Consider the following 16,210-nt stretch of genomic DNA (forward strand, 5'->3'; position numbering starts at 1 on the left):
ATGTCTGAAGCCTCCTCCCATAGACTTGCATTGAGGGGGTGTGATGTCACAAGGGGGCGGAGTCGTGATGTCACAATACTCTGACCCATGAGGCTTCAGACACTTAGCCTCCAGCGTTGCAGCAGCGGAGACAGGTGAGTGCTGCGTGAGAGATTGGGGGGTCCCCAGCGGAGAGACCCCCGTGATCAGACATCTTATCCCATATGCTTTGACAGCGGCAATCTAAAGGGTTAATAGCCAGCCGCAGCGATCGTCACATGCTGGCTATTAGCGGCTGCCCCTGGCTACTGAAAACAGCTGGGAGCTGCAGAGTACGGAGCGGGCTAGAGTCGGGAACCCAATCCATACATCCTGAGTGCCGCCGCGCTTGTCAGGTACGGCCCTGCTTGCCTGAAGCAGGGCTAACAGCCTCATAAAAGTTGCCATTGATTTACCCTTCCTTCATAGTAATGATCCTCTGGAAGAATAAGGCAGGCTCAGACTGCATGTACACAGTCCAGGTTCCCTTTACATTGCACAAAGCCCATATGTAAGCCCTGCCCCATTTCCTCTTTTCCATCTTGGTCTTTCTGTTACTAAAGACTAACAACAGGTAGTGGACAGCAGGCAGGAAGGAAATAAATATACACACATAAATGTACAAATGTGACAAAGGAAAATCATGGCATAGGTATGCTGTACACCAACACACAGTCTCACCTAGACTCTGTGTGCCCTTGTACAGCCTCTCTGCTGTTTGCACAATCAAGCATAAAACCACCTTAAACTTTTGATTAAAAAAATTACCTACATATGATCCCATTCAGCACATCACAATAAAATGAAAGAAAAAGAAATATGCACAAATATTTTATTTTTATATTTAAACATGAACTATCTTGTGTATAAAAAGAATAGAAACTAACTTTAAAATGAAACCTAATCACCAAAAACTGTCTTTTTGCCTTGGAATACTGCAATCTGGGACTGCTCTTTCCGTTTTCTGCTTGCTTCCCATGAAGGGTGTAGAGTCTGCTCTTGTACTTTGTTCTGGTTCTGTTGTTTTACAGCTTTTACATGCTGGGGTTTTCTTGACAAAGTACTTGCTTGAGGGAAAACTAAATTGAAACAAATAAACAGTTATATGCGATTCTATAACAATACTATTAACACATTGCCGACTGTTTACAACAATTTAGCCTTCTTGGCCAGCTTTAAAGGAAAACTGTCAGCCTGCTCACCCACACTAAACCTAATACACTTGGTTATGTGAACAGGAGTCCAATGATGGGTCACTTACTTAAAGGGGTTATCCAGGAAAAAACTTTTTTTTATATAAATCAACTGGCTCCAGAAAGTGAAACAGATTTGTAAATTACTTCTATTAAAAAATCTTAATCCTTTCAGTACTTATGAGCTTCTGAAGTTAAGGTTGTTCTTTTCTGTCTAAGTCCTCTCTGATGACACCTGTCTCGGGAAACGCCCAGTTTAGAAGCAAATCCCCATAGCAAAACTCTTCTAAACTGGGCGTTTCCCGAGACAGATGTCATCAGAGAGCACTTAGACAGAAAAGAACAACCTTAACTTCAGAAGCTCATAAGTACTGAAAGGATTAAGATTTTTTAATAGAAGTAATTTACAAATCTGTTTCACTTTCTGGAGCCAGTTGATATATATAAAAACGTTTTTTCCTGGAATACCCCTTTAAATATGTCCAATAGGTCCCGAGATGTCCCCCAGAAGATCCTCTGCTAAATTCAGTGAATCATGCGAAGGGGCGGTGCTTCACCGGCTTAATTTACATATTGTTTGCCTGTGACTCCACATCCTAGTTAAAGGGGTACCCACACTATCACCCAGTATATTGGGTTTAGTGTGGGTGAACAGGATGACAGTTTTCCTTTAACCCCTTAAGGACGGAGCCCATTTTCACCTCTAGGACGAAGCCCTTTTTTTGCAAATCTGACCACTGTCACTTTAAACATTAATAACTCTGGAATGCTTTTAGTTATCATTCTGATTCTGAGACAGTTTTTTTGTAACATATTCTACTTTAACATAGTGGTAAATTTTGTGGTAACTTACATCCTTTCTTGGTGAAAAATCCCCAAATTTGATGAAAAAATTTAAAATTTTGCATTTTTCTAACTTTGAAGCTCTCTGCTTGTAAGGAAAATGGATATTCCAAATAATTTTTTTTTTGATTCACATATACAATATGTCTACTTTATGTTTGCATCATACAATTGACGAGTTTTTATTTTTGGAAGACACCAGAGGGCTTCAAAGTTCAGCAGCAATTTTCCAATTTTTCACAAAATTTTCAAACTCACAATTTTTCAGGGACCAGTTCAGATATGAAGTGGATTTGAAGGGTCTTCATATTAGAAATACCCCATAAATGAACCCATTATAAAAACTGCATCCCCCAAAGTATTCAAAATGACATTCAGTAAGTGTTTTAACCCTTTAGGTGTTTCACCGGAAAAGCAGCAAAGTGAAGGAGAAAATTCAAAATCTTCATTTTTTACACTTGCATGTTCTTGTAGACCCAATTTTTGAATTTTTACAAGGACTAAAAGGAGAAAATGTATACTTGTATGTGTAACCCAATTTCTCTCAAATAAGCACATACCTCATATATCTATGTAAAGTGTTCGGTGGGCGCAGTAGAGGGCTCAGAAGCGACAAGGGGATTTTGGAGAGTACGTTTTTCTGAAATGGTTTTTGGGGGGCATGTCACATTTAGGAATCCCCTTTGGTGCCAGAACAGCAAAAAAAATGGCATACCATTTTGGAAACTAGACCCCTTGAGGAACATAAGGAATAAAGTGAGCCTTAATACCCCACAGGTGTTTCATGACTTTTGCATATGTAAAAAAAAAATTTTTTTTTCACAAAAATTTTGGTTTTCCCCCAAATTTCACATTTTTTAAAGGGTTAATAGCAGAAAAGACCCCCCAAAATTTGTAACCCCATCTCTTCTGAGTATGGAGGTACCCCAAAAGTGGACCTGAAGTGCACTGCGGACGAACTACAATGCTCAGAAGAGAAGGAGTCATATTTGGCTTTTTGAGAGCAAATTTTGCTCGGGGGGCATGTTGCATTTAGGAAGCCTCTATGGTGCCAGGACAGCAAAAACAAACAAACACATGGCATACTATTTTGGAAACTAGACCGCTCACAGAATGTAATGAGGGGTACAGTGAGCATTTACCCCCCACTGGCGTCTGACAGATCTCTGGAACAGTGGGCTGTGCAAAATTTGGGGCAGTGTACGTGTGTATATGTAGTGTTTTACTCTTTATTTTATGTTAGTGTAGTGTAGTGTTTTTAGGTTACATTCACACTGGAGGTAGATTACACTGAGTCTCCCGCTAGGAGTTTGAACTGCGGCGGAAAATTTGCCGCAGCTCAAACTTGAAGCGGGGAACTCACTGTAATCTGCCGCCAGTGTGAATGTAGCCTGTACATTCACATGGGAGGGGGGTCAAAACTACAACTCCCAGCATGCACTGACAGACCATGCATGCTGGGAGTTGTAGTTTTGCAACAGCTGGAGGCACACTGGTTGGAAAACCTTGAGTTAGGTTCTATGACCTAATTCAGTATTTTCCAACCAGTGTGCTTCCAGCTGTTGCAAAACTACAACTCTCAGCATGTACTGATTGCGAAAGGGCATGCTGGGAGATGTAGTTTTGCAAAGGCTGGAGGCACGCAAGTACAACTCCCAGCATGCCAATACAGCCTTATGCTGTTCCTGAATGCTGGGAGTTGTAGTTTTGCAAGATTTAGAGGGGTTCAGGTTGTAAATCACTGTCCAGTGGTCTCAAAACTGTGGCCCTCCAGATGTTGCAAAACTACAACTTGCAGCATGCCCAGACAGTAAACTGCTGTCTGGGCATGCTGAGAGTTGCAGTTTTGCAACATCTGGAGGGCTACAGTTTGAGACCACTTAGTGATCTACAACCTGAACCCCTCTAAATATTGCAAAACTACAAGTCCCAGCATGCCCACACAGCAAACAGCTGTCTGTGCATGCTGGGAGTTGTAGTTTTGCAACATCTGGAGGGCCACGGTTTAGAGACCACTGTAAACTGTGGCCCTCCGGATTTTGCTAGGCAACAACTCACCTAGCAGGACCCGGATGTATTACTGCCACCGCACGTGGGGGATCTCCGCATGGAAGATCGCGCTCCGGGATCCAGGTAAGGGACCTACGACGCCGACCTTCCCTGGACAGTTCCCCCGTTTTGCCCGGGCACCGATAGGTGGGCAAAGCGGGGGAACCGAACTTTAACCCCCCCCCCCCTCCCCCGGTCTGCTATCGGTCGGTCGCTTGGCCGACCAATAGCAGGGATAGGAGGGGTGGCATCCCCGATCCCTCTTATTTTCCCGGGTCACCAGTGACCCGTATGACCCGGAATCGCGCAGATCGCAGGTCTGAACTGACCTGCGATTTGCGCCCATTGCCCTAATGGGGTCATGCAGTACAAGCAGTCATCCTGGCCCGATCACCGCTACCGGTGACGCGGCGCTCCCGGAACCCCGTACATGCGCTCCAAGTGACATTTCGTTGTCGTGAAGGGGTTAAACATGCACATAAATTGTACTGAACTACGATCAGTTCAAGGATTCTGTTTATTAATCTTCTTGTTGGAATGGACAGCTAGATGTCAGTACTGTGACAGGCCGTGCACTTAGGATACTTATTTAATAGATACCTTTTACAGATCTCCATTCCTCAGAAGGTAACATTACATTAGCTCCTACCTCCATGAGATGCTTTGTCCCGTTTTCATGCATGGGACCCACACTGGGAAGTGCTGTAGTGCAAGCCTTTTTATTTTCTGCTGACTCTGACCTTTTCCATCATTCTTTGCGGCCAGAGACAATATGTCATAAGTCACATGGTCTTCAGGGTGTGTGGCTATGCTGCCGGGGGTAGCAGGGTGAATGGATTTACTAAAGTACTGCTATCCAACCACCCACTGCAGCATAGCCACGCTCTCTGGAGACCATGTGATAAGACTTGCAGTACAGCACTTCCGAGTGAAGGTCCTGTGCATGAAAACAGTACAAAGCAGCTCACAGAGGTAATAGAAGCATATTACACAGTATTATAACTTGGCATCATGGGTTTAAAGGCTGGAATACCCCTTTAACTCACAGGCTGCAAAATCTTTGCACTTTTGAAAAATACCAATAAATCTTGATTTAAAAAGAATCATATTACTGTCACGATCACACCCTATCGGTCCAGCCGAGACACTAGAGAGAGTGTGATGGTGCAAGGGTTAAAGCCGCCAGACCTCTGGGTATCCACTACTAGTCCCAGCAAGTCACCAAATTAACCCTTAGATAAACGTGTTTCACCCGAGCTGCCTTCAGAAAGGTGAGCTCATATATTTAGAGATCAAAGACCAGAGCTGATTAATTAAACATTTAATCTGATAAAAGGTATCACAGTGCTGACTCTATAAAAATACAGGAACAAATTACATACAGTTACAAAAATATGAAAGAATTTAGCAAGGCAAGTTCAGAAAACAAAAGATGAAGTTCTTACAACATTATGATATAGCAGTACCAAGAGAGTGAGTTTCATCTGTTCTCAGGATGGTCTTGTCAGCTTGTTGCACAGCCTTGAACACCTGAGTCTAGCATTGTTAAATATTATATATCTGCTTTTTTGGAGGGAGAGTCCATTCCCCCCTCCCCTCTGATCCTAGGGCCTCTGACTTCAAAGGAGATACAGACAGCCAGACCCCCAATAAAATGCAATACACAAAAGGACACACCATCTGAATGACCTCTCACCCATGTCCTGGACAATCCATCACACACAGTCATAACTTATAATACACATATACAATAAAAACACATGTATGTTTCCATAATCAGGCCTTGGGCCTGACACCTCCCCCTTAAGATGGAGACAGAGAGATCTTGCCTTTCCAGGCTAATAGATCTGTCTCCATTACTCCTCTATTTCTCCCTGACGCGATCATACCAGTACTTCTGCCTGGACTGGGCTGCTGTGAGGTTGTCATGTACCAGCCCAGTCAATGTCTGCATCCTGTCCCTGAATCTCAGAACATACTCCACCACAGAAGTCTAAGGGGCATGTAGCCCCTCTTCCCATTTTCCCCTAACTAAATCTAGGGGTCCCTGCACTTTGCGACCGTGCAATAACTCAAAGGGCGAGAAACCTGTAGACTCTTGGGGTACCTCCCTGAAAGCAAATAACAGATGGGGTAAAAACTTTCCCCAGTCTCTGCCCTCCGATTCTACAAATGTTTTTAGCATTTTTGCAAAGCCCAGACCACAGCTAGACATTCCTTCTCTATGACCGCATAGGCCACTCCTAAATGTCCTGCCAGGGGGGTCTCATGGGCCAACCTCAGCAGCTCTTTCCTGTACTGCCTAGGAACCACTAACTGCCTTTCTCTCTCCTGGGCCCCTAGCATGCCTTTGGAAAGGGACTCCCAGTACAAGATATCATTTTCCCAATATACCCGATGCCCATCTGTGTCAACACCTGTATGTTCAGCACGTTGTCTCAGCCCTTCAAGGGAAGGGTCACTGCGCAGAGCTTCCCGGAAATGCTAATTTCGCTCCCCCCATCTCGTGGTATCAGGGAGCACATTTCCCCCAGGTGAGCTAGCATCTCCACCTTCCTCTGCTGGGGCTTGCAAGTCACACAGCTTGCCCCTTGCATCACCATCCTCCCTTCCTTTTAAAGCTGCAGCCCTGGCATGCTGCTGACGCGTTAACACTTCCACCATTGGTATGCCTCCCTGGGGTTTACCTTCCTCCCCCTCAGTTCCAGACATAACAATACAGGCATCATACACAGGGCTATCACTCCTTCCCTCCTCCTCCTTAGGCTCACAGGATTGGGGCATATCACTTACTGCTGGTCCCTCATCCTTACATGTCACCATGGGTACACCAACCCCTCCCCCTAGCCCATCTCCACTAGGTTTTGGCATTGGCAATTCATTGTCACCACATTTTACAATACACCCCATTTCACTTTTGGAAAACATGACTGGTTCAGTCACAGGTAAACAATTATCAATCCCCTGCACTCCCTCCCAGTTACCACAGTTCACAGTGTCTCCCAAAGTCTCGCACAGTACCTCAGAATGAACAGGGCTCTCTCCTAGCCCATTCGGTGTGCAGGTAGTGTCCTCTGGAGCATAATGACAGAGCATCCGACCCAAATCATTCCCCAGCAGAACATTAACAGGGATGTCCTCAGAGACCCCCACCTCCCACAAACCTTTGCCTGTACCCCAATCCAGGTACACACGGGCCATGGGCACAGCAGGCCGCACACCTCCAATTCCATTTAAAGCCATGGTTCTTGCAGGAATGATGTCCTCTGTATCCACCACTTCAGGCCGCACCAAGGTAAAGGAGGCTCCAGAATCTCGCAAACCCACTGTCACCCGGTCACCCACAGTTACACTCTGCAGGTTATCCGCTCTTTTCTCCACCACTCCGGACACCAGAAGAACGGCTGTGTGTCCTCCAGCTACTGGTGGAGAATTCTTTTTGTTGGGGCAAGTGGCACTCAGGTGCCCAATATTGTTGCATCTGTAACATTGGCGGGTGTCCCCCTGACCCACTGTGGCTCCTGTTGCTTTTGGGAATGATGGCAAGAATTTCTCAGCTGACCTGGTGGTGCTTTGTGGTTGTGTGGCTCCCCTCCAGGTACTTGCTCCAGCTTGTGCAGATCCACGCTTTGCTGCTGGCGCCCGGTTGTTGGCAAAGTCATCTCCTAGTTCTGCTGCTTCCAAGGCTGTCTTGGGCTTGTGGTCCAAAATCCACTCTCTGGCTTCAAAGCTCTGTGTTTGGAGAAACTGATCAAGGACCATCAAGTCCTTCAGGGCCTCATAGGTAGTGACTTGTAGGCCCCCAGTCCATAGCTTGAATGCAGTCCTTAGCTGACCTGCATGTTGAGTGCAGCTTTCTGTGGCGCTTTGTTGCAAAGTCTGAAACTTTTTCCGATAAGTCTCTGGAATCAGATTAAAACTTTTTAGCAGGGCATATTTTATTGCCTCATAGTCTTGGTCACTCTCAGAGGAAAGAGAAGCAAACACATCCAGAGCATTCCCTCGCAGCCGTGGGGTTAGATATCGTCCCCACTGTTCCTTAGGTAGATGGAACTGCCGGCAAACCTTTTCAAATCCCCTCAGGAACACATCCAGATCACCATCCTTTCTCCAACATGGGGAAATGTTCCAAGCGGGGTTTGTGGTCTCCTTGATCCTGAAAAAATTACTAAAGCCCGGGGGCAAAGGAAGCCCAGGGCACAAGATCCCTATTACAGGGAGACTTCCCTAAAACGTAACTTTTAATGGTGCTCTGATAAAATATTTGTGACCAAAAACGTTAAAATCCCATGTCACGGTCCACTGTGTTCTGATAACTGTGAATAAATTCACTAGTATAATTGTATAGGGAACTGCAGTTTCCCTTTATCTAAGTGGGCCGAGACAGATTTAAAACACTATCATTGCCTTGAGGGGGGCAAATGATAGTGTTTTAAATCTGTCTCGGCCCACTTAGATAAAGGGAAACTGCAGTTCCCTATACAATTATACTAGTGAATTTATTCACAGTTATCAGAACACAGTGGACCCTGACATGGGATTTTAACGTTTTTGGTCACAAATATTTTATCAGAGCACCATTAAAAGTTACGTTTTAGGGAAGTCTCCCTGTAATAGGGATCTTGTGCCCTGGGCTTCCTTTGCCCCGGGCTTTAGTAATTTTTTCGTGAAAGTGATCCCTGACTTCCTTTAATGACTAGTTGTGTAAACTCCTTGATCCTGCACATCACTCCGTGCGGATGAAGTATCCCCTCTCAGCCTCAGAACCTCCAGTTCATGCCTTTTCTGGGCCTCTCTTTCTGTGGCTCGTGCCTGGGCCTCTCTTTCTGCGGCTCGTGCCTCTTTCACTGCAGTTTGGTACTGGAGAAACAGTTGGAGTTTCATATTGACATCCACATTCCCAAGGTGTTGTAAGGCAGTCCGCATATAAGAGTCCAAGGCCTCATGGGGAGTACTGTCCTGATGGGGAGTAATGTTATATTCCCCAGGAGATATCAGTCCTTGGATCGCAGTTCCAGCTGCAGGACTTTGCCTCATGTCACTCAGCTCTTCTGCACGGCCATCATACTCCACAAGATCAGCAATAAGTGGTTCCTTGTTCTTTCCTGCAGTAGGGATGTCATTTTCTTGGCACATTAGCTCCAGTGCAGGCTTGGACTGCTTGCGATATGCCTCCATATTTCCGAGATGAGACAGAGGAGGTAAAACAGGAGATGGGGAGGACAGAACTGTCTTGCACTCTTCATGTATGTCTTTTAAACCAGCACCAAGCTCTGTCCTTGGAATTTACACACAAGAATATGTATGCAATTTATTTTAAGTGCTAAGATTTCCTTACAGGTAAAATCCAGCAAGCACTAAAAATCTCTAAATATATCCCGACGCTGCCACCAGTTGTCACGATCACACCCTATCGGTCCAGCCAAGACATAAGAGAGAGTGTGATGGTGCAAGGGTTAAAGCCGCCAGACCTCTGGGTATCCACTACTAGTCCCAGCAAGTCACCAAATTAACCCTTAGATGAACGTGTTTCCTCCAGAGCTGCCTTCAGAAAGGTGAGCTCATATTTAGAGATCAAAGACCAGAGCTGATTAATTAAACATTTAATCTGATAAAAGGTATCACAGTGCTGACTATATAAAAATACAGAAACAAATGACATACAGTTACAAAAATATGAAAGAGTTTAGCAAGGCAAATTCAGAAAACAAAAGATGAAGTTCTTACAGCATGATGATATAGCAGTTCCAAGAGAGTGAGTTTCTGCTGTTCTCAGGATGGTCTTGTCAGCTTGATGCACAGCATTGAACACCCTGAGTCTAGCATTGTTAAATATTGTATATCTGCCTTTTTGGAGGGAGACTCCATTCCCCCTCCCCTCTGATCCCACCAGGGGGGCATCTCTGTTGCTTCAAAGGGCCTCTGACTTCAAAGGAGATACAAACAGACAGCAAGACCCCCAATAAAATGCAATACACAAAAGGACACACCGTCTGAATGACCTCTCACCCATGTCGTGGACAATCCATCACACAGTCATAACTTATAATACACATATACAATAAAAACACATGTACGTTTCCATAATCAGGCCTTGGGCCTGACAATTACAAACCCATATCTGTGCATTTTCAGCAACACCAGGCAAATTGCCACCACCCAGCACTTTACAATCATGCGCACCTTTATGCAATTTTGCAGCAATGTGTAATATTTTGTGCATGACAATTCTGTAGTTGAAAGCCTAAATCAAGCAGAAAGCCTAAATCAAGCAGAGCCTGATACACAGAGCACTTTCTAAAAAAAAAAAAATTCAGGCTGTGCAGAGTTGATATAGGTTACGCATTTTTTTTCATTTTCTTATTTGGGAAAAGAGGAGGGGCTTAACAACATTTTGAAATAAGGAATTATTAATGGCAATTTTTCAATTGCTATTACTGTTCAGTACTATGCAATGGCATAGCGCTGATACGCGTTAATCTATTTGTACCGCCTGCCTGCGGCAGACTATACAAGTTGGTTCCCAGAGAGCAGCACTGAGGAGGGAAAGAGACCTCTGGCCACCATCTTCACTCATCAGACCTAGGTAATTGTGCTGTGGGTAGTCTGGAGAGAGTCCCCACAGCCCTGCAACCGAATTTCCCTTGCTTAGATGCCAAGACCAGCATTGATAACGCAATCAAAAGGGTTAATGGTGGACATCAGCATGACTGCTGATGTTCGCCATTTTTTATAGTCTGAAATATAACGTAAATGCAAGTGACCATACAACTTCTGTCAGTATGACTAAGACTGGGCCTCCAGTCGAAATGCGTCACTCTGCTGTCCACATCATGTAATTGTGTTTTCTTGATGAACATTAATAAAGAAGCATAACCAAGAGCTGCTGCGCTGGACAATTTCCTAACTTTTGTCAGTACCTGAGCTAGCACATACAAATCATATACTTAACCTACCTGTTTTCTTATTTCCGACAGGTGGAAACTTAGATTCTCTGGAAAAAACAAAAACAGCAATTTAGTAGTTGACAAAAAAATATAGCATCTTTATAATGGAGTAGCCATATCGATAAATGGAAGCCTGGACTTAAATGATCATACAGAGTAAAAACATGGGAGATGGGGAAAGAGGAGAGATGAAGAAGTTGTGAGAGAGAGAGAGATGCCATAGCGATGTCGGCCGCCGTTTTGTGCGGTGGTCGACACCTGCTATCTGGTCGGACCCCCGCGATCTCAAACTTATCCCCTATCCTTAGGATAGGGGATAAGTTTTTCACCACTGAACTACCCCTTTAAGTAAATATAATTTTTTAGTAACTATCGTGATGAAAGTTTTATTGGGAATTACTTGGCTACGATGTGAGACTTATGGAACAAATGGCCATTTATGGCCAATCATACTTTGTCATACAGCATTGTCCATTATTGACATCACTTTTTGCTCTTCATCCAACAAAGGGGATAAAAGTCCAAAATGTTGGAAAGAACCTTTACTAATACAAACCTGCATAAACATTGTAACTGCATTAAATAAAAAAAAAATAAAAAAAAAATATATATCTTATTAAATATAATGTATATGATACTCGCATGGCTGTAATCTAAGAACTACCACCATCATCTTTCTGTTTTGCATAGACATGGGAAAATAAATCAGTGTATCTGTATGAGATGGTTTTCTGGTATGCTGCGCTGATTATGAGTATGGAGCTTCTGCATCTTGTGAGGCCAAGTAGTGCATGGGTGGCCAGGGAGTCCCCTACACAGACTGTCCACATGAAAGTTTCACATATTTGCTTTTTAAGCAGAGCCCTTACCTTTTCATAAACGATGACTTCTGTTTAGTTTTAGATAATGATGTGCAAAAGACCGATTCCAGTTTCACATTCTTAGGGCCTGCGCTTGCCTTCTTCTCTTCTGTTCCACTAACTGAGGGTTTTAGATTTGCTTGTGGAAGTTTGTCCTTCATAACATGGTCTTCATGTCTGCTTGATTTTTTCTTTTTTGTTTGTCTTACTTTACCAATAAAAAAGTCATCTTCGCTGCCACTATCACTGTCCTCAAATCCAGATGTCTGCTTTAAAAACCTTTCTTCTGTACTGTCATCAAAATATTCCTTATCTTCTTGGTCTGAGTCTTCCAGATCACTAGAATCGGATTCATTTGTAGATGGCACTTTTTGGTCAGGGATATTTTGTTTAACTTTACTGGTTTTATTTTGCACGGTAGCTTTTTCTGAACTACTCTGTAATACAGTCTTTTCAGTCTGAACTTCTGGAACGGCTTGAGAAACCTGTGCTTGTGGCGTGGCTGGAAAAGGGGACTCTTCATTACTGTGGCTACTAGCTCCAAGGTCTATCTCCTTATCTACCATTTCTACTACAGGACTGTCAATGACTTTATTCTCCAGTTTATTTACCTCAGGTTTGCTTTTCTGCTTTGCTATAACATTTTGCTTATCTACCATTTCTACTACAGGACTGTCAATAACTTTATTCTCCAGTTTATTTACCTCAGGTTTCCTTTTCTGCTTTGCTATAACATTTTGCTTATCTACCATTTCTACTACAGGGCTGTCATTGACTTTATTCTCCAGTTTATTTACCTCAGTTTTCCTTTTCTGCTTTGCTATAACATTAATCTTCGTATCTACCATTTCTAATACAGGACTGTCAAGAACCTTATTCTCCTGTTTTGTTTCCTCTATTTTTCTTTTCTGCTTTGCTTTCCCTTGCTTGGGCTTGTTCTCAGCTTCTTGGTTTATGCTTTTTGCAGGTATGGAGGGTAAAGAAGGTTGTTGTTGTTCAAACCCTTGTATTGCTTGGTTCATTCTGGTCTCTTTAAATTTCTGAACAGCATCTATAAAAAAATAAAAAATATATAAAAAATAAAAAAAACACAAAAAAATTAAGGAATCATAAGGGTTATGCTAAATAAAAAATATGTTGTTTACAGTTAGTCTGTGTTTGTGTAAAGGGAGTAGCCATAATAAATGTGTTGTCTACATCTAACAACACATAATGATATATTTCCCAATTAGGAAAATATATCCTCCATCTAAAGGATAGGAGATAAGTGTCTTATCGCGGGGGAGGCTTCCGAACGCTGGGACCCTTAGCAATATCCTGTACAATGCTCCAACTCTCCTCGTGTATGGTCGACAAGCCACACCATGCATCTTTATGGGAGAGCAGGAGATACACGAGCAAACCAGCTCAGGCACAGGAATCAGTTAAGTGAACTGCCAAGTACTTACCCTTGATATGTTCAGTCACATTTAGGCTCCTCTACATTAACCAAGTGTATGCCATTTAAAAAATATATAAAATGCTCTATTCTACTGCAGATTTTTCCAACCGCAGAAATCTAAAGGGAATACAAAATTAAGAAATATTCCTCCTTCCTATAAAGGATAATCTGTCCAGCTTGAAAAGGGATATACTGATCTTATGCATGTGTGGCATATTTACTGGATATGCCATAAATACCTAATTATTGTGGGTGTTATCCTTACAAATCAAACATTTTGAGGACACCCATGTGTAGAACCAGATACCCACTTGCTTATAAAACTGTTACATATAAGATTTTTAAATCCCAAACAATAAAGAGGTCTGTAAGTATTGGCACCAGAAATCCATAGGAAAATCTGCACGTGTTACATTTTGCTGCTACATTTTATTCCTATAAACTGAAGATCTAAAATCTGCTGTGCAAATCTGCAACAGAAACTGGCATGCTTTATCCCCCTCCATGGACTTACCATAAAGCAAAACAGCTCTAATAAATTGCATAATTCATAAAGGTAATTGAAACATGAAACTGATATTAGAATACAGTTTTAAGTGGAATGATAAGAGACATGCACACATACTTTAAAATGAGCATGAGAAATAACTAAAAAAAAAAAAAAAAAAAAATCTGAAGTGGAGCAAGTAGTACGTGACTGGAAAACTGTGCCGAGGTTATGACCGACAAGGACTAATAGAAAACAAAACAATAAATGGAAAGAAAAATATGAAGATGATACTACGGGAGGCAGAAGAGGGGAAAACGGCCGCGGATGTGCCAAGAGGAGACATTTATGATTATTTGTTTAACAAATGCTTAAACAATTGTGCTCTGGCAAGCTCCTACATACATGTGGGGTTATAAACTTAATAACTGAATATACAATAAAAACACGAATGATGATACAGGAAAAGCTATAATCCTTTTTCTTCATGTCATGGACCCTGCCCCTACATTCTGGTGTTTAAAACGCTGAAAGAGGATATAATCTGTAATCTCATGGCAGGTTAGAAAAAAGATGAAGGAATTCAGAGTTTCTCCCTAGAGCGATTTCTCACATAAAGAGGAGAAATAAAATGAAAAATTATTTTAGCAATCCTAACTCTCTAGTCTGGAAATCTTCAAAATCCAGACTACACTAATCACACTACATTTTGGCCATACGGCTGCCGGATCCGGTGTGGACTGTTTTTAAATTTCCTTGCTGGATCCGTCAGCCGTATGCCCAAAACGTAGTGTGAATGCAACCTTATGTGGATTTTGAAGATTTCCAGACTAGAGAGTTAGGATTACTAAAATTATTTTTCATTTTACTTCTTTTCTGCGCCGCATCCCATTCATTTGAATAAGCCAGCTGGAGTCAGATAGTGATCTGGTCTGCTCATTTTTGCACCATATCAGTTTTTTATAGCAAGACTGAAAACTGCAGACGACCACGGTTTTCAGTCCAGCAACAAAACCAGATACAGTGCAAAAATGTGCCAACCAGAGTCACTATCAGACTAGTCCGGCTCATTTAGATGAATGGGATGCAGTGCAGGTCTAGTAGGGATATGGCAGTGGCCATCTTTCAAATTTCCCTGCCAGATCCAGCAGCCCGATTGTTAGAGTGTAGTGTGAGTGTAGCTTTAAACAAGAAAAAAAATTTCATTCTGGATTAACCATGGAAATTAACTAAGAATCCAGAAATGTCAACTGTATCTATCACTACTCAAGACGGGCCTTAAAACACTATCTTTGGCAAAAATGGTATGTTTAACCACATAGCGTTACCTTTATGAGCCTTAGGATACAGTAATAACATTATATTAGGATACTATTACAGCAATTTTTATCTAAGGAGAGCAAAGAAGACAAAATATTCCAAGGCCAATATTGCAGCCATATAAGAACTACAGGGTCTCCAGCTTACCTTTAATAGCAGATATCTTCTGTTTGATAAGGGGATGAGTGACTAATCTGGTGACGGCTCGATTTTCCACGGTGCTGTCTGCCTATCCATACAAATTTATGATTTTAGTAAAGATGCAAAATGTACACGAATGGTACAAAATTGATATAAAAAAACATGCATCAAATAAAAGCAATGTACTTTATCATTGAGAGATCAGATTAGTACAAGGCAGAAACTTGGAAGGGCTATTTTTTTTAAATGTATTTATTTTTTTAACAAAAGGAACAATTAGGAATCAGTTCTGTAGTGTTTTTTGTTTTGATGGCAAGAACTGTAATACATGCTGTACTATACATGTCTAACAAAATGGAACTGCAGAATAAGGATTAAACAGATAAAACGTCTTTGAAAGCAAGGAAGGTCAAAAATAACTTTAAAAAGAGTACCTATCATGATCTAAACTCTCCCTAATCCCGCCCCCCTATCTTTCCCTGACTGTCACTGACACTATCCCCGTGTTTCTTTTCATTCAAATCCCCCTCTTTCTACCTGATTTATTGTCTTCTTGGCTGCTCATTCAGCCATCCTAGTGTGAGAGAGGAAGGGGGCGTGGTACAGCATAGAGGCTGTGAACACAGCAGCTGGCATCTCTGAATCTTCTCCTCTCTGTTTACAACTGCATGTGCAGAGAGAAGAAAGATCGTAGCTCAAATAGTAAAATGAATGAGGGCATGCAGTAACAAAGAGTCAGGAGTATGCCCTGCTGTGCTATGAGCACAGTGCTGGCTCCTGCCTGTCTGATTCACAGGCAGGTAGCATTGTTGAGCTTGTCTGTGTCCAGGCTGCAGTCTGAGATTTAGGACTCCAGAATGAGTCTGAAATCTATAAAAAAAAAAAAAAAAAAGGCTTGCGGCCAGGACTGG

General features: G+C 42.5%; 1 protein-coding gene across 1 annotated transcript in view; it reads right to left on the minus strand.

Moving 5' to 3' along the window:
- Positions 1-803: 803 nt before the first annotated feature.
- Positions 804-16,210, minus strand: part of SRFBP1 (serum response factor binding protein 1) — a 111,136-nt gene continuing 95,729 nt past the window's right edge. Inside the window, exons 5-8 of the mRNA XM_056537353.1 lie at positions 15,306-15,387; positions 11,920-12,961; positions 11,060-11,097; positions 804-1,097 (exon numbers count right to left, since the gene is read on the minus strand). Coding sequence (XP_056393328.1) covers positions 919-1,097; positions 11,060-11,097; positions 11,920-12,961; positions 15,306-15,387 — 1,341 coding nt within the window. The 3' untranslated portion in view covers positions 804-918. The remainder of the gene's footprint in view (positions 1,098-11,059; positions 11,098-11,919; positions 12,962-15,305; positions 15,388-16,210) is intronic.

The sequence above is a fragment of the Hyla sarda genome, chromosome 1 (assembly GCF_029499605.1).
Source record: "Hyla sarda isolate aHylSar1 chromosome 1, aHylSar1.hap1, whole genome shotgun sequence".
Classification (NCBI taxonomy): Eukaryota; Metazoa; Chordata; class Amphibia; order Anura; family Hylidae; genus Hyla; species Hyla sarda.